Source organism: Balaenoptera musculus, chromosome 15, assembly GCF_009873245.2.
Source record: "Balaenoptera musculus isolate JJ_BM4_2016_0621 chromosome 15, mBalMus1.pri.v3, whole genome shotgun sequence".
NCBI classification, from domain to species: domain Eukaryota; kingdom Metazoa; phylum Chordata; class Mammalia; order Artiodactyla; family Balaenopteridae; genus Balaenoptera; species Balaenoptera musculus.
Window position 1 is genome coordinate 88267012 of NC_045799.1, and position 19863 is coordinate 88286874.

Below are 19863 nucleotides of genomic sequence, written 5' to 3' on the forward strand. Positions count from 1 at the left end.
CCTCTAACGGCCTCGCCGTCTAGGTTCGGGGTCGCTTGGCCCGTCACCCCTCGAGCCCTGATGCCGGGGCTCGTCCGCCCCCTCGAGGGACCCGCCGCCGGGGTGCGATCCCGCCAGGTCTAGGCAGGCGGAATCTATCCAGCCCGGCGCATCGCCCTTTGGTGGCGGGGGAGCCGTCCGGCCCAGTTCAGGCCTCGGCCTCCCTCGCGTCTCTCCCCCGCATCGCTCTGTGCGGCGCCGCGGCCGGAGGTGGCGCTCTGTGCGCCCGGCGGATCCCGGCGCGGGAGGCTCAGACTCCCGGGTGCCTCATGAGCGGCTCTTTTCTTTTCCTTGCCTTCCACCCCCTCGAGTTCCCGGCTCAGGCCGCCGCCCGGCTTTCCACGAGGCAGCGGGGACTTGGAGGATGAGGGGTCCCAGGGTGGGGACGAGGCACGCTGCAGCCCCCTCCTCCGACCTGGGCGCTCTCCCCTCGCGGACTGTGGGTGGAGGTTCCTCAGTCAGACGCCCCAGGCATCGGATTCTGGGCGGGGGCGCGTGGCAGCCGCCAGGTGAGTGCCCCAGACGCGCCCCTAAACCCGCCCCACCTCTCACCAGAGACTCACTCCCCCTCCTTTTATGGAGAGGGGGAGGCAGGGGCCCATGATCCAAACCGTGGAAAGAGGCCGGAGCGCCGGGGCGGGGGGCGGGAGGCGGGGGCCGGCTCGCTTTTGCCCTTTTTGGCGTAGCAGTTCTGGGCGCTGCCCTCTGCCGCCGCTGGGGCCCGAGAGAGGCGAGCCGGCGACGGCGGCACTTCGGCGGCGGCCTCCTCCCCTCCCCGTCCGGTGCTGCAGGATTGCAGCTGGCACTGGAGGGTGGGCAAGCTCGAGGGAGGGGCGCGCGGGGAGCCCCGGCGGCTGTGCTCGGGGCCGGGAGCGGGGCCTTGATGGATTTTACTGCCTGCGTGAGCGCGTGTGTGTGCTCACTGCGGCGGCGGCGGCGGCGGCCGGGCCCTGCCCGGCCCGTGCGGCCCCCGCACGCTTCCGAGGTGCGGGTCCGGGGCCCGGAATCCGGGGGAGGCGAGGGGGGGGGGGCGGGGGAGGGGCGCGGCGGCGGCGGCGCTATAACCCCCTCCCCGCCGCCGGCCGGCTCCACACGCGCGCCCTGTGGAGCCCGCACAACTCCGGCGAGCCGGGCCTGCCCGCGCCTCCTCCTCCTCCTCTCCTGCCGGCGGCGGCGGCGGCGGCGGCGGCGGCGCCGGCTCGGCCCTGCGCCCGCCCTCAGGCCCGCGCGGCGAGGCCCCGGGCGGGCGGCGGCTGCCAGGCGGAGCGGCCGCGGGCTCTGCCCGGCTCGGGCCGGCGGAGGGCGGAGCGCGGCGCCGGAGCCGAGGGCGCGCCGCGGAGGGGCGCACGCAGGCCGCCGGGCCGCGCCGTGCTGGGCCGCGCCGTGCCCGGCCGGGCGGCGGCGACTAGAGGAGGCCGGAGGCGAGCGCGGGGCCGCCCGCGGGCCCGCAGGGAGAGCGCGAGCCCGCGCCGGGCCTGGCCGGGTGTCCAGACAGGTGATGGGTGGTGCGGCGGCAGCGGCTCCAGCCTCGCTCCGGGGTCCCTTTCGGGGCTGACGCCCGCAAATATGCAGAATTACCGGCCTGGTCGCTCCTAGAGCCAGCGCCGGGGAGCGAGCGCGGCGGCGGCCAGCACCGGGAACGCACCAAGGAAGAGGCCCAGCCCCCGCCCTCCGCCCCTTCCGTCCCCACCCCCTACCCGGCGGCCCAGGAGGCTCCCGGCGCGGCGGGCGCGGCGAGCGCGCACTCCCTGCTCCTCCTCCTCGGTGGCGCTGCCTGCCTCTCCGCACTCGCTGCTCGCGCCTGGCGCGCTCCGTCGGCTCCCTGCTCTCCGCGCCACCCTCCTCCGGGCCGCGCTCCCTAAGGGATGGTACTGAATTTCGCCGCCACAGGAGCCCGGCTGGAGCGCCCGCCCCGCGGCCTCGCCACCCCGCCGAGCCGCCAGCGCCTCGGGACGCGATGAGGACCTGGGCTTGTTTGCTGCTCCTCGGCTGCGGATACCTCGCCAGTGCCCTGGCCGAGGTGGGTGCCACCCCCGCGCCCCGTCCTCTCTCCGACTCCCCCTGCGCACGCCCCCTGCGGCCGCTCGCGGGCCGAGGAGCCCGGGCTCTGGGGCTCTGCAGAGCGCATTTTGATTTCTGCTAGCGTGGTCGATTTTTAAATTTTCCCAACTGGGTTCTATTTTCTGCCATGCCTAAGTGTGTCTGGTGAGTTTCCAGCGTGTTGCGTCGCTCTGCCGTGGAGGGACGGAGTGGCGGCTGGGTGGACGAGTGGGGAGAAACTTCGGGGGGCGCGGGCTCCTCTCCGAGGAGGGAAACCCGGGGCGCGGCGGACAATGCAGCATCGGGGTGCGGGGAGCGCGGAAGGGGGTGTGTGTGTGAGCCAGCGGAGTCAGGGAAGGTAGAAGAGCCGCCGAGAAACAGGTAGGGGCGGTTGCGGCGGGAGCCCCCGGCAGGCAGGGTGGGCAGCGCGGAGCCGCAGACCCGGGTTCCCGGTCCCCATGCCCGGAGGGGCGGCTGGGCCAGCGCAGTCCCGCCCGCCCTGGGCCTGCTTACAGGTGGCTGAGCGAGGCGAGCCGGGGCCGGGCCAGGCGCCCTCGCCCTCCCACCAGCCGCGTCCCCACCCCCAGCCCCCAATCTCGAATTCCGAATCCCCGGGAGCTCTGCTGTGATGAATGACTTTCTACACCCCGTCGTGGGAACTTAGTGCTTGAGACCCCCCAGCTACCTCCGACTCCCTTTAAAAATCAGGAAGGAGCGGGGTTGGCGGTGGGGGGGGGGTGCGGGGGGGGAGGCCGAGTGGTGGGGGTGGTCTGGGCGGGGACCCGGAGCTGTGAGAGGTAGATGTTTAACCCTTAAGTTCCCTGGCAGCCCCTCCCAGCCGCGGCTGGATTTGGGGCGTCTTAGTCGGCGCTAGGGCCGCGGCTGGGCCGGAGCCCGGGGTGGGGCGAGTGTGTGAGTGTGTGTGCGTGCGCGTGTTTGCAGACGAGAGACCCTCTCCCCCGCAGGTTCGGCCCGGGATTCTGGGTGTGAAATTTAAGCCCCAGGGTAGATTAAAGTGTTAGGGCTGCCGTGACTTTCGTCGCCCATCCGTGACGCATTTCAACTTGATCTTCCTAGATGTTGATTTCACTGTTAGATCAGCAACTCCCTGGGCCCCTCTCTGCCCCAGACCTCTTGTAACCGACACCCCGGGGCGGAGGGGCCGAGTGTTTTTTTTTTTTTTTTTTTTTTTAATTTAATGGTGGGGAGCGCTTTCTTTTTGCAAAGGGCAGACATGGCTGGGGACGGAGAAATGGGGGTCTCACCCAGCCCCACCCCGGCCTCAGGCTCCAGGGCCCGGGCTGGGGGTCGGGCGGCCTGCGTGCGAGGCGCCCGCGCGCGCTGGGGCGGGGCAACCTCGGGCCGGGGACCAGGCGCTCTGGGCGGCCCGGGGCGCTGACCGTGTTGCTCTGCTTGCAGGAAGCCGAGATCCCCCGCGAGGTCATTGAGAGGCTGGCGTACAGTCAGATACACAGCATCCGGGACCTCCAGCGGCTCCTGGAGATAGACTCCGTAGGTAAATCGCGCCCCTTCCCTCGGCGCGCGGGGAGGGCGCGGGCGGCGGGCAGGCGGGCAGGCGGTATGTGCGCCCCGCGCCGCCTCCCGCGTTCGGGCCGGGCCGGGCGCCGAGCAGGAGCGCACCGAAAGGTCAGAATCCAATCCCGGGCCATAAAAGCCCAGGCGGATGAGTCAGGAGTTTCTCTTCCAATCACCACTTTCTCTCCCGGCTGCGGCCGAGGGCTGCTCGCTCGCCCAGGGATTGTTTTTGCACTTAAGGAAAATGCCCAGTGTGTCACAGAAAGTTCAGCCGCATAGAGGGCGCCGGCGCCCCGGCCAGGTGTGCGGCCCGGGGCCTGCCCGAGGGAGCCGGCCCAGGCCCTGGGCGCCGGTCGGGCAGGCGTGCACCGGTGCCCCCCCGCCCCGGCAGGGCCCCTTTGTCATCACTGCGAACTTGCCCCGCTCCTGACGTGGGGCTGGGCCTTTGTGGTTGTAGGAGGCCCGTGTCTTTCTGTTTTCATGAGCCAATAAAAAGGCGCGCCTTGGACACATCTGCTGTTTGGGGACTATTTTGGGGCTCCCCCTCAGGCTCTGGAGCTGAGCCACTTTAGAAAACAGTTTCTTCCACAAGAGGACCCTGAAGCTCTTTTGAGTGTCAGTGGCAGGGTTGGACTGGCCCCAGGTGGGCAAAGGTGGTGAGGGACCCAGGTTGGCTGGGCTGGGAGCCTGATGATGTTGGGTGACTGCGCTTGGGTGTGGACCAGAGGAAGGCCCTTCCTACAGGACAGGGATTCTGGCCCACATTTTTGTGGCAGGAACTCCAATGTGAGTTAGCTAGGGAGATACTCATATCGGAAAACTTACTGTTGACTGGATAAAAAGAGGTCCCAAATGAACTTGTCAGATGGAGCAACTAAAGTCAGTAGGAGTTGGTTGGAAGAATTTTACGTGAAATGAAGATTTTTCTCTCACTGCAAACTACTCTGAAAAAGGGGGGCGGCGGGGGAATTAAGTAAAATCACATGGTCTAGTCATTTGGAAATTTGTACCTAATTATGGTGGTGGAGAGGCCTGAACTATTTTCATTTCATGCCAAAACCATTTTCTAGCAAGGGCGATGGTTTCTGTAGTTTCTTGACCCAGGAAATCCTTTGGCTGATCCTTATCAGGAAGGGGGTAGAATTTCACTTGGAGATCAGAGTTGGGCCGGGGGGGGGGATTTTGATCTGGTTCCTTGATGTGTAACCCTGGGGGAAAGGATTTGGCTGTGGTTAGCCGAGGAAAACACTTGCCTGCATTCTGCTGCTCCCTGATGGATTTGGGAAAGTGGGGAGACTGGCTCCCAGAGAGGTTTTTTTCTGGCTGGCAGAAGCGAGGCCTGGGAAAGGCTGGGCCTCCTTGCAGGACCAGCTTTGCTTTGCCATTGGGAAATGGGCCATTCACTTTCTGCTGGGACCATTCTTATTCTGGTCTCCGCAGCCCCGCCTCTCCCCCACCCCCCACCCATGAATGCTTTTAGCATTGCAGCTCTGGGGTCATGCTGATAGCATTCCTGACCTGGGGGCTTCTGGGTCCACCGCCTCCTTGGAGGGTCCAAACAGAAAAAGTAAGGGTGCACCAGCCGGTTCTCCAGGCTGGTTTCAAATTGCCCCCTTATAAAAGCCCCCGGGAGCCCGGCTCCCTCCTGCCCCAGGGGGTGGAGAGAGTGGATCGCCTCCCCCCGTCACCCCCCCCCACCCCGGTCAGAAGATCTGGGGTCTGAGAGTGGGACTCCTAGTGCCTGGGAAACTTTGGGGTGAGAACATTGGAGGGGCCCCAGGGTCTCCCTTGCTCAGCAGCCGTGCCCCTCTGGGACCCTTTGTGATACAAACCCCAAAGTGGGTCTCCTTCATCCTGGTCAGTCCCCCTTTCACAGATATGGAAGCTCTGACCTGAGCTGTTTGCTTCTATAGCTTGTTTTGCGGGGTTGGGGGGGGTGTCTTTTCCCCGATTTCTGTTTCTATCCAATGTGAAGAGTAGAAATGGAGCTGGCTGCTAGGAAAGGTTGCAAACAGCTGTGGGGTCATTTCTTGGAGGGTTAAGCTGCCCTGCAGGCCCAGGACTCCCCACCAGGTCCAGTCAGAGGCCGGTCTGGGATCAGTGAGGATGGGGCTGGGTGCGGAGGAGACCCGTTGTTCTGGGTGTCCTTACTCTTCTTTGTAACTCTAAAGGGGGCTCTTCCAGGCTGACGCCCAGGAAGCAGGAAAGAGGCTCCTTTAACAGAGTGGCTCCTCCCGAGTGGGCGGGGCTGTGTGATTGGCAGGTGGGGGCGTGGCCTCCTCCCAGTAGCCGGACCCTGTTCCCATTTTACAGGTGAGAAGCTGTGCTGGAGGCCCCGAGGCGGTGGATTCCTGTGCCAGCGCCTGCGAGTTGCAAGCGTGCACGAGGACCGGGCAGTTGGTTTTTCACGTGTGGCCTTTGGGTGGAGAGACCAGCATGTGGTCTTCGAATGGCCAGTAGCGTGAAGTTTGTGGCCTGTGTGTCGGGTGTGCTGAGAGCAGGCCATTCAGCAGAGCTGTGGCGGGAGCTGGGAGCTTTGTTCTCTGAGCAGCCTGGCCCGGCGCCCGTGGTCATTGAGTAACTGATACATAAATATCCCATCTCGGCTATTAACGCTCCTCAAGGACGGATGGCTGGAGGACGGCTCCCCATCCTCTGGACATGTGTGCATAACAGACAAAAGGGAAAACCGTTGATTAACTGTTCTGAGAGCAGTTTTAGGGCATGATTCACGCGTGGCCTTCTCTTGGGAGTCCCCACTAGTTGCATCTCGACCTGCGTAAATCAGAGGGCTGCCTCCGCGTCAGCGGGTCCGAGCTGCGTTTCCAGACCACCCATCTCGATGGGGCAGTGGATGAGCTTGTCTGACCGGGAGCTCTCTCTCTACTCCTGACTGAGATCGAGTCCCTGGTTCAGGTCTCAGGACAGTTGACGGACTGGGAGGAGGCTGTGTCTTCTCTGCTTATTTGGGGGCGAGAGGCCTGGGCGGAAGGCGGTCTGGGTCTGGCCACGGGCCCCTGGGGTCTCCTGCCGGCCGTCGGCCTTGCTCGTCCTTCCACGTCTCAGGCCTCAGTTTCCTCCGAGGTGAAGAAGTGGCAGCACCTACTGCACACAGGGTGCCCTGACATCCCAGGAGGCGGCTGTCGCCTGGCTAGAGGGAGGCGCGGGAGTGCAGCCCGGGTTGCTGCCGTTCCATTTTCTCTTAGAAGCTCAGGATGGACCAGCTGCTTCTGGGTTTGGCGATGGCAAGATGGCCACCACCAGGACATGACTCATAATGTCACTTTTTCATGAAAAAATGTTTCTTGTAACAGTTGGTTGATGGGAAATTCTTACTGCATGAGTAGTTCTGTTCTGATCTTATTTTGGGTCTCAAAAAAAATTAGTGGCAGTGGAACATTGAGTCATTTTGAGGGAAGAGCTGGGTTCTCCTGGACGCCGGCATTCAAGGCAGGCATGTCTTCTGCATTCCCAGCGCGTTTGCCCCGTTCGTGCTCCATTTCCGATGAGTGCAGGTTCCAGACGTGTGGGTGTGTGGACAGTCACCAAGGCCTAGGTGGGCCGGGCACCGAGGAGGGGGCCTCTGGTCTGAGCTGGTGGCCAGGACACCACTGGAGCTTCTTGGGGTGGGGGGGTGGCAAGAGGGGGAATCTTTGTGCAGCTGCTGACTACTGGGGCGTGCCTTCTCGGGACCTGTTGCCCCTGGGTATCTATGGGGGAGGCAGCGACGGAGGGGAGAAGTGGGAAGATCCCCCAGTGGGTCTGGAGGCCAGGGTGGGGAGGCCAAGTGTGACCCACTTCATCCAGGTGCAGGCGCTGTCCTTGGGCTGGGTCAGGCCAGATGGCAGGTGGCAGGACTGTGTCCCTTGCACCCCCTTTCTGGGGTCCCTGGGGACAGAGAGGGTGGTGGTGTGCGTACCGAGGGGACTGTAGCCAGTCCGGGGGACTAGGCCCAGCTGTGACCTTGGCTCTGAGGCCGCTGCTCTGCAGGTCTTAGATACTTGGATGGCAAAGCACTTTGCTTCCTGAAAGCTGTGTCCCCCCGACAGGCACCCAGACTCCTGACTCCCCGCTCCCGGTTCTCGTGTCCTCTTCCTTGCAGTGGGCCAAGTTCAGGGACTAGTGGGGTCTGGCTGAGGCCCAGTCTGGCCTTGCTTCCGACGCCCCTCGAAGGCCAGGATGCTCATCGAGGGTTGGTTTAAGTGAGGGCGGTGGGGGAGGGAGACACGTGCAGTGCGCGAGTCGCGGCAGCAGCCTCTGCTGGTCCTCGGTCCAGCCCGCTGTCCAAGGTCCCCTGTCCAGCTGGGAGCAGCAGGCCTGTTGGCTCTGGTCTCCTGGGCAGGGAGGGCTGGCCTCGGGTGCCTCCCTACCTGGTTCAGCCCTCACCTGCGCTTCCTTGAGGAGGAGCCGTGGGGCAGGCTGGCTGCAGCCCCCTCCCCACTGGCCTGCGGCTTCGGCTTCGGCTTCGTGGTGACGTGCAGCAGGGGCAACGTGTGTCGGGGACCTCGTGTCAGCTGCGCGGGGGTGGGTGGGACATTGTTGGCAGTTGGGAGTCTCATCCTGTGCACATCTTGAAGCCCCCCTTGTGGGTGTGGAGGCACCCCGTCCGGTCTGGGGAGGGACGTGCGGCTGGACAGACCCTGTGTGCCCAGGTGTGGGCGGCTGGTCGCTATCTCCTGTTTCTACCTGCAGGGGCCGAGGAGCCTTTGGAGACCAGCCTGAGAGCCCACGGGGGCCATGGCGCCAAGCATGCGCCGGAGAAGCGGCCTGTGCCCATTCGGAGGAAAAGAAGCATCGGTGAGCCCCAGGACTGCTGGGGCGGTGAGGGGCTGCGGGAGGGGCTCTGGGGCCTGCCCTCTCCCCCATTCCCCCAACCGTGGCCTCGGGGGATCCGTCCCTTCTCTTCTCTGTAAGACAAAGGCACAGCCCGCTCAGGGCCCCGCGCGCGCGTCCCTCCTCCCTGCTGCAGCCCGCCTGCTCACTGCTGCAGGCCTGGCCTGGGCCGAGAGTTTCCAGGAGGGGGGAGCCGTCATAAATTCCTGAAGTGCCCGGTCTTGTTGGGGCCTGCGCTGGAGACAGCCTCGCTGGAAGACGGGTCGTGTTTGATTTCCAGTTCGTAGCGTGGAGCACCCCGTGCTCCCAGCTGCGCCGCAGAGCAGTGGGTACAGCCGTGCTGGGCCTGGCGGGCCCTTCCCAGGGCCCCCAGCCCACTCAGGCCTGGCCCCCCGGCCCCCGCGCAGGGTTTGTTCCCTCTCGCAGAGCACCCCCGGGTCTGCCTGGTCCCTTTAGGAGTGACTAGCTGGTGGGGGTCTCCTGGGGCCCCAGGCTCAGCCTTGAGGGAAGATCTTGCCCCAGGGGCACAGCTGGGGGGGTGTGTGACCACCCACTCCCTTGCCACCTGGGGGTCCCGACTGCTGCCCATCCCCCGCGTGACCTTGGGCACGTGACTCCCTCTGTCCGAGCTTTATTTCTTCCAAGGATATGGATTTTATAGCTTGTACCTTTGGGCGTGGTGTGTGGGTAAGTGATCCCTAGCTGAGGCCAGCGGGCCCTCCCCAGGTGACGTTGGCCGCTGTGAGCATACATCCCGGTCTCCAAGGCCAGGTGCTCCGGCAGGGCTGCAGGATCCTCAGTGGAGGCCTGTCCTGCTCCAGATGAAGGGGGTGCCTGTGAGCAGAGCTCACAGGACTGAAGGTCCCTGTCCCTGGCTCCGCCTCTGGCCCTGCCTGGCTGGGCTCCCCAGGCCCCTCCTGCTGGTGGGCGCTGTGAGTGGAGCCCCTTCCCCCACTGGGTCGGCCAGACCCCCAGCACCCAGCCCTCTTGATTTGGTGCCTTGTCCCTAGAGGCCACTGAGGATGCACGTGCAGGAGGAGGGGGCCCTCAGGAGGCGGGGGCATCTGAGAGACCGCCCCCCCCACCCCCCTGCCCCCTGGCACTGGGGTGAAGGCGGTCGTCCCTGCTGGCTGCAGGGGTTGTGTGAGCCCCCGGGGTGTTGGGGGATTTCCAGCCCTCCGCCCCCAGGGTGGCCTCCCCGCAGCCCCCTTCCCCGGGGTCTCCCCTCCCGGCCCTCAAGCCCCTGCTCATCTTTGGGCCAGTCGGGTGCACCCGTTGGGGGCTGGGGTCTTTCTGCCTCTGCTGGACCGGGGGCTGTGTGACAGGTCCTGTTGGAGAAAGCTGTGGCCCATGGGGGTGCTCCTGCCTGGGCCCCTGGGAGCTGCTGCAGCCCTGGGGCTTCCAGAACATTCACCGGGCTCTTGCCTCTGCAGAGGAAGCCATCCCCGCGGTCTGCAAGACCAGGACGGTCATTTACGAGATACCTCGGAGCCAGGTGGACCCCACGTCTGCCAACTTTCTGATCTGGCCCCCGTGCGTGGAGGTGAAGCGCTGTACCGGCTGCTGCAACACCAGCAGCGTCAAGTGCCAGCCGTCCCGCGTCCACCACCGGAGTGTCAAGGTGAGCCCGCGTGTCCCCCGGCCCCGGGGCAGCCCCACCCAGCCGGGCGGCCAGGCGTGCTGGTGAGCTGGAGGACGCTCCTGTGTCTCTGACAGGCACACCGAGGCCGGGGGGCGGAGCCGGGGCTTGGGTCCGGGTCGGTCACGCGAAACAAGTTCGGATCTTGTGACGCAGTTGTTTGCCTCACTAACGGGTCTTGCGAGGTGTCCAGCCACTTAGCTGGGAGCTGCCTGACTTCTCCTCCAGGCCCTGGAGAGGTCTCGTGGGCACTTTAGTGGGGGCTGTGGTGCACGGCAAGGGGCTGGTGGTCCCCTCAGGGCCTCACCCTGCTGGAGACGGGCAGGGAGTGCTGGGGTGGGACCCGGTGTGGGGGGAGGCTGGGGGTCGGGGGGAGGCTGACTTCCTCTGCGGCTCAGGCCGAGGGGCCAGGCGCACTGCCTGCCGTGCTGGGCCTCCGTCCCCGTCTGAAATCTGGGAGGGTGCCCCCATTCCACTGGACGTGCGTGTCAGTGGAGTGCTAGCCAGAAGGGTCCTTCTGGGGGTGCTGAGGTCCTGGGGGCCAGGCCCCTCCCCTGTTGCGGGTAGGTATACTCTTGCTCGGAGACCCACAGGCTCCATGGCTTGGGTTGGATGTCTTTGCCGCCCGCCTGGGGCCCCTGGGAGCCAGCACATGGCCAGTGCTCGCCATGAAGCCCTCTCCCAGGCAGGGGGCTGGCCGTGATGACCTCTAAGGGCAGCACCGGGGGCATGCAGAAAGGTCAGGCTCACATGACACGTCCAGGGGCTCCTCCGCTGAGTCCTGGGGGAAAATTCTGCTTCCTTGGGTCACTGGGCAGCCCGACTGGGGTCTGGCTTTTGGCCCGATGGCTGGAAGCCTTTCTCGGCCTTGGCTTGCTCCCCTCTGGCTGCACTTGCCTCTTCTGTGGAATGGGTCTGAGGCACTGGGACTCAGTCTCTGGGACCGTGAAATGGGGGCAGCTGGCCTTGCTATTTGGAGGCAAGGTTCCCTGCTTCTGGGTGTCAGTCTTTCTGTTTTCAAAAGGGCAGGGTTGGAGGGAGGCTTCTAGGCTGTCTCCTGGCTTCTCCGAAGTGTGGCTGAGGCTGGAGAGTTCTGGGGGGGTCCCTGTCTAGAGGAGGGGCTGCCCCCCCACCCCCGAAAGCTGGCTCTGGGTGGGTCATGATCCCGTGTGACCCTGGGGGCGTGGACTTGGCACCTTCCACGTGGAGCAGCCCCGCCCCCTCTCAGCTGGGCCTACAGTGGCGGGGGGTCCATTTTTCCCGGAATGAGGCCTTCGGTTGTGGGGTGCAGTAGAATTCATTTCTCCGCCGGGAATTATTTCAGATCCCCTGTGAGTCAGTGAGTCCAGGCCTGTCGAGTCGGCCGCTGGCCCCCGAGTGAGGTGCGGGGTTAAGGACCCTGTAGCTGGCACGTGAGAAGCACTTTAGACTTGTAACTGGGGCTTGACTTGACCTTGGGGACTTGTCCTCTGCGTGCTTTGGGTGTGGAGTAAGCAAATTCCACGGCCTGCTGCCCCACGGTCTCAGGCGGACGCTCCCCTTGGGGCCGAGTTGCCCCTGGAGTGCTTGCCTGGGGCGCCGGCTTCCGCCTCAGGGCTCCAGACTCGGGCGGTAGGGCCCCCAGCCCAGCACTGCATCCCTGCTTTCCCCGCCGCTGCCTCTTCCTCAGTTAAAGGAGGAAACAGGTCTAACCGCCCTGCCTGTGGGGTCTCTGCTGCCAGCCCGGCCAGCCTGCCTCTGCTTCCTTGGGTCTGGGGGTCGTCGCTTGTGGCGTGTTGGACGGGTCTTGTGAGCCCCAGAAGCTGGGTGACTGAGGTCTTTCTCTCTTGGGCATGGGGGTGGGGTGCCCAAGATTAGACTGTCCTGCAGGTGGGCTCTGGGGCCTGTCCTTAGGGCGTGAGACAGGGGCTTGGAGGCACAGGGGAGCGGGAACGGAGTGGGGCTCTCTGCTCGTGGGCTCCAGCCTTTGGGGATCCCCCACTGCTCCCACTCCTGCTTCCCGCGGTGTGAGGACCAGGGCGTGTCCGGTCCTGGGATGGGCATTAACCCCGCCTCTCTGCCCTGGTCCATGCTGAGGGCGGGTGGGTGTGCAGGGCTCCTTGGGCATCCTGGCGGCACGGCGGGTGAGGATGGGTGGTCCCTCTCTGCTTGGGCACAGGCCCGACCGGCTTGGGGCGGGTGGGGCAGCCAGCCCGGGGCTTCCCGCGGGCCCCCGTCTGCCCAGGGGGCCCAGTCCTGCAGCCAAGGGCCGGCTGCCCTCCTCAGACCCGGCCCCCTTCCTCCGTCTCCCTCTTCAGGCAAGGCGTCCCCTCCCTGCCTACCCATCCAAAGGTTGGCAGGAAAACATCCGGCCCCAGACACTGGGGGTTCTGGCAGAGAGGAGACAGAGGTCAGTGGGAACAGGAGGCCCATTGTGGAGGCTGGCCTGGCCCCCCAGCCTGGCCAGGAACCGTTCCTGTTCCATTCGGGGTTGAGGCCGAGCAGGGAGGGGGCCCCTGGGAACCCCAGGCTGGGTGTGGTGTGATGGCTGCTGGGGGTCGGTAGGGACGACGCGCTCCTGGTCGTTCACAGACGGAGGCGCCCCTTACTGAAGGGAGATAACGGTGAGGCCGGGAGTGGTTGCCCTCCTGAGGCCCAGGTGGCCGAACCGTGCAAGGTGTCCTCGGCTGAAGGCAGCCCCCAGGCCCTGGGTCAGGACATGCTGGGGTCGATGGCCCGCCCCCCAGCTCCCCACCATGACCTCCATGAGGCTTTTTGTGCCCACAGCTCACTGGCGGCCTTGGACCTCCAGGGCCTGCCCTCGGGGTGGCATCTGGAGCGGGCCCTGGCACCCCTGCAGACCCTCCAGCGTTGCCAGGTGGGCAGGGGTCCCGGGGGCCGACTTCCCTGCCCTCTGCTCAGCATGATCAGCGCTTGGTGTCTGCCCCACAGTGCGGACCCCGGCATGGGCTGGCAGTGGGTCAGGGCGAGGGAGCAGCTCTGAGTAGCCGTATCCCCACCTACGGGCGAGCCTCCAGACCCTCACACGTTGGAAGTTTGGGGCTGCATTTGGTTTCAGGGCAGCCCGTGGGCCAGGCCTCCAGAAGCTTGGGCCCAGCTCTGTGGTCATGTCCAGGGTGGTTGTCTGCAGCTCTGCTTTGCTAGACCTCAGGCTTCTGGAAGGTGGGTCTGGCATGTCCACCTGGGATGTCCAGTATGGGCCTCTGCACCCAGTATTGGACTGGGGGGTTGCTTTGGGTGGGAGGTCCCAGCTGGGGCCCCATTAGCCATTGCTGTTTGGGGAGCTAGTTTGGGGCTTTGGGGAGAAAGCAGTGGCAGTGGCAGTGAGTCTCAAGTAAAGGGCTCCTGAGTCCCTCCCCTCTGGTGGTGGGTAGGGATGCCCTATGCTTGCCCGGGGTTGCGGGGGGGGCCCTAACGGGTCAGGGAGGCCAGCACCTCGGAAGGTGGACATGCCTCTGGGGCCCTGCCCATCAGCCTCAGGCCCTGGAGCTGGTCGCTTTCTCTGTGCCACTGTGACCCCTAAGCCGGGCCTGGAGAAAGATCACCTGCCTGTGAGCCAGGTCGAGGTCCGTTGGCCATGACCCCAGGAGTCGGCCGTGGAGCCCCGGAGCCCTCACCTGATAGACTCAGGGTGTCCCCCGGCTAAGCGGTGAGCTCAGGGCCTCTGCCGGTTCCAAGTCCAGGCCTCCTTCCAGCGAAACAAGCCCTGTTCATGCTGCCTCAGTTTCCCCGTCTGTAAAACAAGCCGCTGCTGTGCCCTCTCAGGGTAGCTGAGTGTCGTAGGCCTGGCACGTGGGGTTCAGCAGATGCTGGTGTTTATTCTGGATGGCACTCTGATAATCTGGGGGGTCCCCTGCAGGGCGTGGCTCTCCCTGGCCCTCCTGGGAGCGTCCTGCCTCATAGCAGCCCAGCTGTGGGGGCCAGTGAGCGGCAGGAACTCAAGGCCCTGCTTGGAAGGGTGACGGCATTGCTGGATGGTGTCTCCGGTGGGTCTGCTCTGGGAACACGCGGGTGGGGTGTTCATGACACAGCAGCTCCGTGGCGGGGAATCTGAATGTCAGGTTTTTCAGGTGCAGCCCAGGCTCCCAAGACAAACAGCGGGAAGGAGGGGAGGGATGTGGGGCCCCAATAGGCTCCAGTATGGGTCTGGGGGCCGAGGCAATGGGATGGGGTCCCAAGGATGTCAGCGTCTTGATCTGTGGCCTTGGCTATTGTGCAGGACGCTTTTGAGAATTTAATACTCATAGCGTGTTCTTGGGGGAAAAAATGTAGCCATTTCCTGGCCAGACAGAGGTGCCAGACCGGCCTGGAATCCTTGCATACCCAGAAGCAGGTGCAACCATAAATTCCTGTTTGTTTTTCTTTGATAAGAAAAATAAGATTTTTCTCTAAAGACTTGAGCAGCTGGTGTCGTGTGTCCTTCACCAAGGGGCCCACGTGGGGCAGCGCGGCCGGACCGTGCACTGGTCCCATGGCCGGTCTGTCTGGTGGGTGGCAAGCCCGCCCCCCCTGCCTGGGGGCCTGGGTCCTCGTACCTGCCCCGCAGAGGAAACCGGGGGAGGTGCCCAGAAGGTGTAGCCAAGTGGCCACGCCGGGCCTGGACGGGCCTCCGGGCCAGCTCGTGTGTGGGGTGGGCGGCCTTGTCGCCAGGGTGCAAGGCCGACCCCACTGCACGGGGGTCTCCCATCTTCTGGCCTCCAGGCTCTTTGTGAAGGACTGTCCCTGGGCTGGGGGCTTCTGCTCGTGGCCCGGGGTCCCGTTCACTTTGGCCAGCTCTGGACCACGAGCCAGCCTTCCCCAGGGCCTCCACGTGCCCAGGGTGAACGCTGGGTGGGCTCTGCTCCCTTCCTGCCTGTCTCCCCGGGAGAACAGCGAGGGGTGGAGTGGGTGTCCCTGAGGGCCGTCCCGGGAATTGGGACCCGGGCAAGGCTGCAGGGCTGGGCCCGGCCCCACGTCAGGTGGCCGAGGGGTTCTCGTCTGGAGTCTATGACAGGCCAGAATCCGCATCCAGACCGACAGCCTCCCTGTGAGCCCTCAGGAGGGAGGGTGACACCCGAGCCGCACACCATGAGCGGCGGCCCTGTTCCTCAGCCGCTGATAGTCAAGTACACGTTGTCCCAGACGTCCCTAAAACGTGGGCGCAGACACCTTCCTTCACCCAGAGCTCCCACCTTGAGTGCATCCCTTTGGGCCTTCTCCCGGCGTGTGTGAGCCCTTTAGGTTTATTTTAAGTTAAAATAGGACCAGGGACTTCCCTGGTGGTCCAGTAGCTAAGACTCTGTGCTCCCAATGCAGGGGGCCTGGGTTCGATCCCTGGTCAGGGAACTAGATCCCACATGCTGCAACTAAGAGTTCACATGCTGCAACTGAAAGATCCTGCATGCCGCAGCTAAGACGCAGGCGCAGCCAAATAAGTAAATAAATATTAAACAAAAAGTAGGACCAAACCACAAATGCTGCACCGAAGCTCGTTGTTTTCTCCCCGATAGCCCTGCTTCTCCCACTGGGAGGAGGTCAGAGGTCAGAGGTCGGGCTGCTCGCACCCCGGGTGGGGCCCGGCACATCCCCCCTCCCAGGGCTGCGTGCCGCTTGTCCATAGCGGGCTGCTGTCTCGGCAGGTGGCCAAGGTGGAGTACGTCAGGAAGAAGCCAAAGTTAAAAGAGGTGCAGGTGCGGCTGGAGGAGCACTTGGAGTGCACGTGCACGAGCGCCAGCCCGAGCCCCGACCACCGGGAAGAGGAGGCGGGTAAGGGGCACCGTCCTGATGGTGCAGTGGAGGGTCTGGAGCCTGGCTTCTGCAGCCACGTCCGGTGGGCTCGGTGGGTGGGTAGGGCGGGGGAGGCGGGATCGGGGGCTGTAGCCAAGGCCCGTTTGCTAAGCTGCCCTCGTGGCCTGGGACCTGCTGGGGAGGGAGAGAGGTCTGGCCGCTGTGCGGGTCAAGTCAGCCGCCCAGCTGGTGGGGTGAGTGGGTGAGATGTGGCCGAGGAAGGGCCCTGTCCCCGGCGGGTGGTGGGCGCTGGCCACAGCGTTGCCAGTCAGGGTCCTGGCCTCCCCCGGGGCAGACTTTGCCCAGAGCAGCCCGGCGTTGTGACCGCCGTGTTGGGCCAGCTTGAGGGGACCAGGAAGTGTCTCCGTGCCAGCGCCATCGAGTTGTTTTACAGAAAGACAAACACCCCAGGTATTTACGGCTTCAGTTTCCACCCCACAGCCCTCCCTTAGGCCCTCTCACCCTCCCTGCCCTTCTGTCAACAGGAAGGCGTAGGGAGTCAGGTAAAAAACGGAAAAGAAAAAGGTTAAAACCCACCTAACGCGGTCAACCAGGTAGGAGCCGGCCGCCGGCCATGCCGCAGTCCTGGGGTGGGAGGCGCAGCGACTGATCACCCAGCGAATCACCCCGAAGGCGAGGACGCGCCCTGATTGGCCTTGATCCGTCTGCGAGCTTCTGCTGTCTGGCTGGGCTGCGGGTCTCCGCATTCCCGTCCCCAACCCCTCCCCTCCCGCTGCTCGGGACACCTGGCCCACGGCTCCCTCCTGCTCCGGGGCCCCTGCTCTGGCTTTGGTCCTTGTTGATTGGGGAGGCAAAGGCATCACACAAGCGGAGTGATCTGGGTTCCCTGAGCAGCAGTGGGGTAGCTCTGACTTTACGCGCTGGGATCACCTCGGACAGGTTACCCACCTCCTTTGGCAGATGAAAAAACTGAGGCTTAGAGGGATTACAGATGAGGATTGTTGAAGGCTGAGTAGATCCTGTCTGAAAATGCTTTGTAAACATATAGGGCTATTGGCTACTGTGATAGCAGTTGTGTTTGGCTGCTAATAACATGCCAGAAACAAGGGTTGAGATAAGGTAGGGAGACCAGAGCATGTGTGGCAGTCTCAAGGTATCGTCAGGGACCCACTTCTTTCCAGGACTGGTGGTGTCCATCCTCAGAGTTGCCTCATGGCCCGAGATGGCTGCCAAAGCTCCAGAAATCACGTTACACTCCAGGCCTGGAAGAAAGATTATGGTGGAGATAATGGTGAAAGGACCCAGTGACTTTTGCTTTGATCTCATTGGCCACCCCTCTGCTGTAAGGGGCCCTGGGAAAAGTGGTCTTTCAGAGGGGCTTCCCAGGAGAAAGTGGTTGTGGGCAACCATGGAGGAGGCAGTTTTAAGCCTTCCTGGTCCTTCGTGTTGGCCTGTCTGGCTCTGCAGAGCCTGGTCCTTGCTTCTGGGCATGTGGGAGCCCATGGCATCCAAAGCAAATAGTTGTGAGAGGAATTCTTGGAGACAGGTGCCCGGGAGCCCAGGCTCCAGCTGAGTGATGTGTGACTGCAGAACGCTGCCAGGTCGGGAGCTTCTGAGGCCCGCAGGTCACGTCCGTTCAGGAGGATCCTCTGGGGAGGAAAGGTCCACGTGGACAGATCTTGAAGCAGCCCCAAAACGACTGCTCAGCCTTGGCTTTTGGGTCCCCAGGCTGTGGTGCAGGGGCTGGTTTTATACCTGCCTGTGCTGCCAAGTTTATGACCACTGGGCTTAGCCTCCATGGGCCAGCTGATGACTGATACCCCAAAGGGAGGGGCAGGCGTCCCTGCCTCCCTGCTAGCATTCAGGCTGTGGGCATGTGGTGGTACGAGTGTTGGGATGAGCAACAGACAGGCGACGTAGGGTGGGGAAGAGCTGCTCTTAGCTCAGCTCAGTGTAGCTCTGCCTGGTCACAGAGACCCCTCTGTCTTGCTGGTGGCATCCATCCTCAGGGTTGCCTCATGGCCCAAGATGGCTGCAGGAGCTCCAGAAATCACATCAAGCTGTAGGCTGGAAGAAAGAAGAAGGTGAGGAGACAGGCATAAGAACCTTTCTGGGCCTCAGTTTTCCCTATCTGTACAATGGGAGAATGGGGTTTGCTATGAAGCTGTGTTCTGTGAGATCCCAAGAGCCTAGTCCCAATTCTGGTCAGGATGTTACAGAAAGGGTAATGAGGCATATTTGATTTGAAAAATTTAATAAAAGCTCTGAATCCTACGACTTGCCACGAGGCGTGTGTGTGTGTGTGTGCGTGCGTGTGTGTGCGTGCACACCCCTGATTGGCTTAAATGTTTCACACAGTCGACGTCACGCAGCGGTGTGTGTGCTCGTGGCCTCTCAGCGTCGGTCTCTCCCCTCTGCCTGCAGATGTGAGGTGAGGATCAGCCAGCAGCCCTTTTCCGGGACACGGATGTACATGGCGTGTTACATTCCTGAACCTACTATGTACGGTGCTTATCGCCAGCGTGGTCTTTGTTCTCCTCCGTGAAAACTGTCTCCATGCACACTCTGGAGAACAAAGAGACAGTATACGTTGTTTATGTGACATCAAAGCAAGTATTGTAGCACTCGGTGAAACAATAAGAAGCTTCCTTGTCAAAAAAAAGAGAGCAAACAAAACCACGAAACATGACAAACAAAACTCACTCACAAAAATATCTAAACATTTGCCGGAATGGAGGGACGCCCCGAGGGATGGAAGTGACAGACGTCTCGGCAGACTGGATCTCTTTCCAGGGTGGTCACAGGTGCTTTGGCCAAGGACACAGAGCCTGCTTTCTGAAGGCTGCGATCGGATGCCGCCGGGCTCTGCAGGGGCACGCAGGAGCCAGGAATGTCTCGGAAACCACATCTCCTTGCTGTAGTGTTTAAGTCTATACGGAAACCTTCCTGAGAGCCTTAAGTGGATTTTTTTTTACACCATAAAGTGATTATTAAGCTTTCCTTTTTACTCTTTGCCTAGCTTTTTTTTTTTCTTTTTCTTTTTCTTTTTTTTAATTATCTCTTGGATGACATTTACACCGATAACACCAGGCTGCAGTAACAGTCAGGACGGTGGGACGGTACCTTTCCTAGCAGGATGCAAACAAATGAGATGTATTAAAATAAACATGGTATACCCACCTATGCATCATTTCCTAAATGTTTCTGGCTCTACGTGTTTCTTCCTTGCCCCATTTTACTCACTTTTTAATTTAAGCCATTTCGAGAGAACTGCGTGAACCAATCACATGCCGTCCCCGAGCCTCTTTCCCTGAGTCCCTCCCACCTGCTGCGGCCAGGCCTGGGGATGTGGCTTTCCGGAGTGGCTGCCCAGGGTTGCTCCCTGCTGCTGCCGCTGGTGTTTGGACAGAACCTAAACTCTTTATTTTTGGTAAGATGTTACGCTTTACGTGTATTCAACAGAAATTATGTGTGTGTGTTGTTTTTTTGATTTTGTCTTTTTGTAAAGGTGAAGTTTGTATTTTTGTCTAATATTACCAGTTTTATATACCTGAGAGCCTGCCATGTTTTTTTTTGAACCAAAAGGAAAAAAACCCACTAACAAAATGCATATATGTGAAAAGCATTTGTGCCCACGTTTTTCTAGTTGCGTAGCCGAGTCCATGCCCTGTCTGTCACGTGGCCCGTGGCCCGGGTGCTGGAGCTCCCGGGTGAGGACTGGGAGATGAAAGCGTCCTGGGCTGGCCCGTGATCCCAGGCCTGCCCTTGGGATTCCAGAACCTACGGGAACCGGCCAAAGGAGCTGTCCTGCTGGCGCACGTGGCCTCGCGGAGACGGAGCCGTGCATCCCCTCAGACGCCAAGTGGACTAGGAAGAATTGATCCCACAGAGTGTGTTGACTGCGGTGTCTGTGCGTGGGCCAGTGGACATGGCCAGCCTTACGTCGCCCGCGGCCTACTGCTCCCGTCCTCATCGCCTCAGGGCTCGTGTGACCGTCAGGATCCCTCTGTTGCCACGGGGTCATCTCTGGTGATTGTGTCCCCGGGGTT

The 19863-nt window shown here is 62.7% G+C and overlaps 1 protein-coding gene across 10 annotated transcripts; it reads left to right on the forward strand.

Annotated features, from left to right (window-relative positions):
* Positions 1–721: 721 nt before the first annotated feature.
* On the forward strand, positions 722–19013 carry PDGFA (platelet derived growth factor subunit A). Of its 10 annotated transcripts, none has more exons than XM_036826434.1 (8): positions 722–851; positions 1930–2059; positions 3499–3595; positions 8308–8412; positions 9882–10069; positions 15706–15832; positions 17824–17898; positions 18239–19006. In XM_036826434.1, exons 2-8 carry the CDS (start codon positions 1997–1999, stop codon positions 18247–18249), a joined length of 666 nt encoding a protein of 221 aa, XP_036682329.1. In that variant the 5' UTR covers positions 722–851; positions 1930–1996; the 3' UTR covers positions 18250–19006. The 10 variants fall into 10 exon arrangements, 6 of the variants coding, with proteins under 6 accessions (XP_036682329.1, XP_036682330.1, XP_036682331.1 ...); XM_036826435.1 differs by lacking the exon at positions 17824–17898 and adding an exon at positions 16339–16407 and having other exon boundaries at positions 723–851; XM_036826436.1 differs by lacking the exon at positions 18239–19006 and adding an exon at positions 16339–16407 and having other exon boundaries at positions 723–851; positions 17824–17851.
* The last annotated feature ends 850 nt before the right edge of the window (positions 19014–19863 follow it).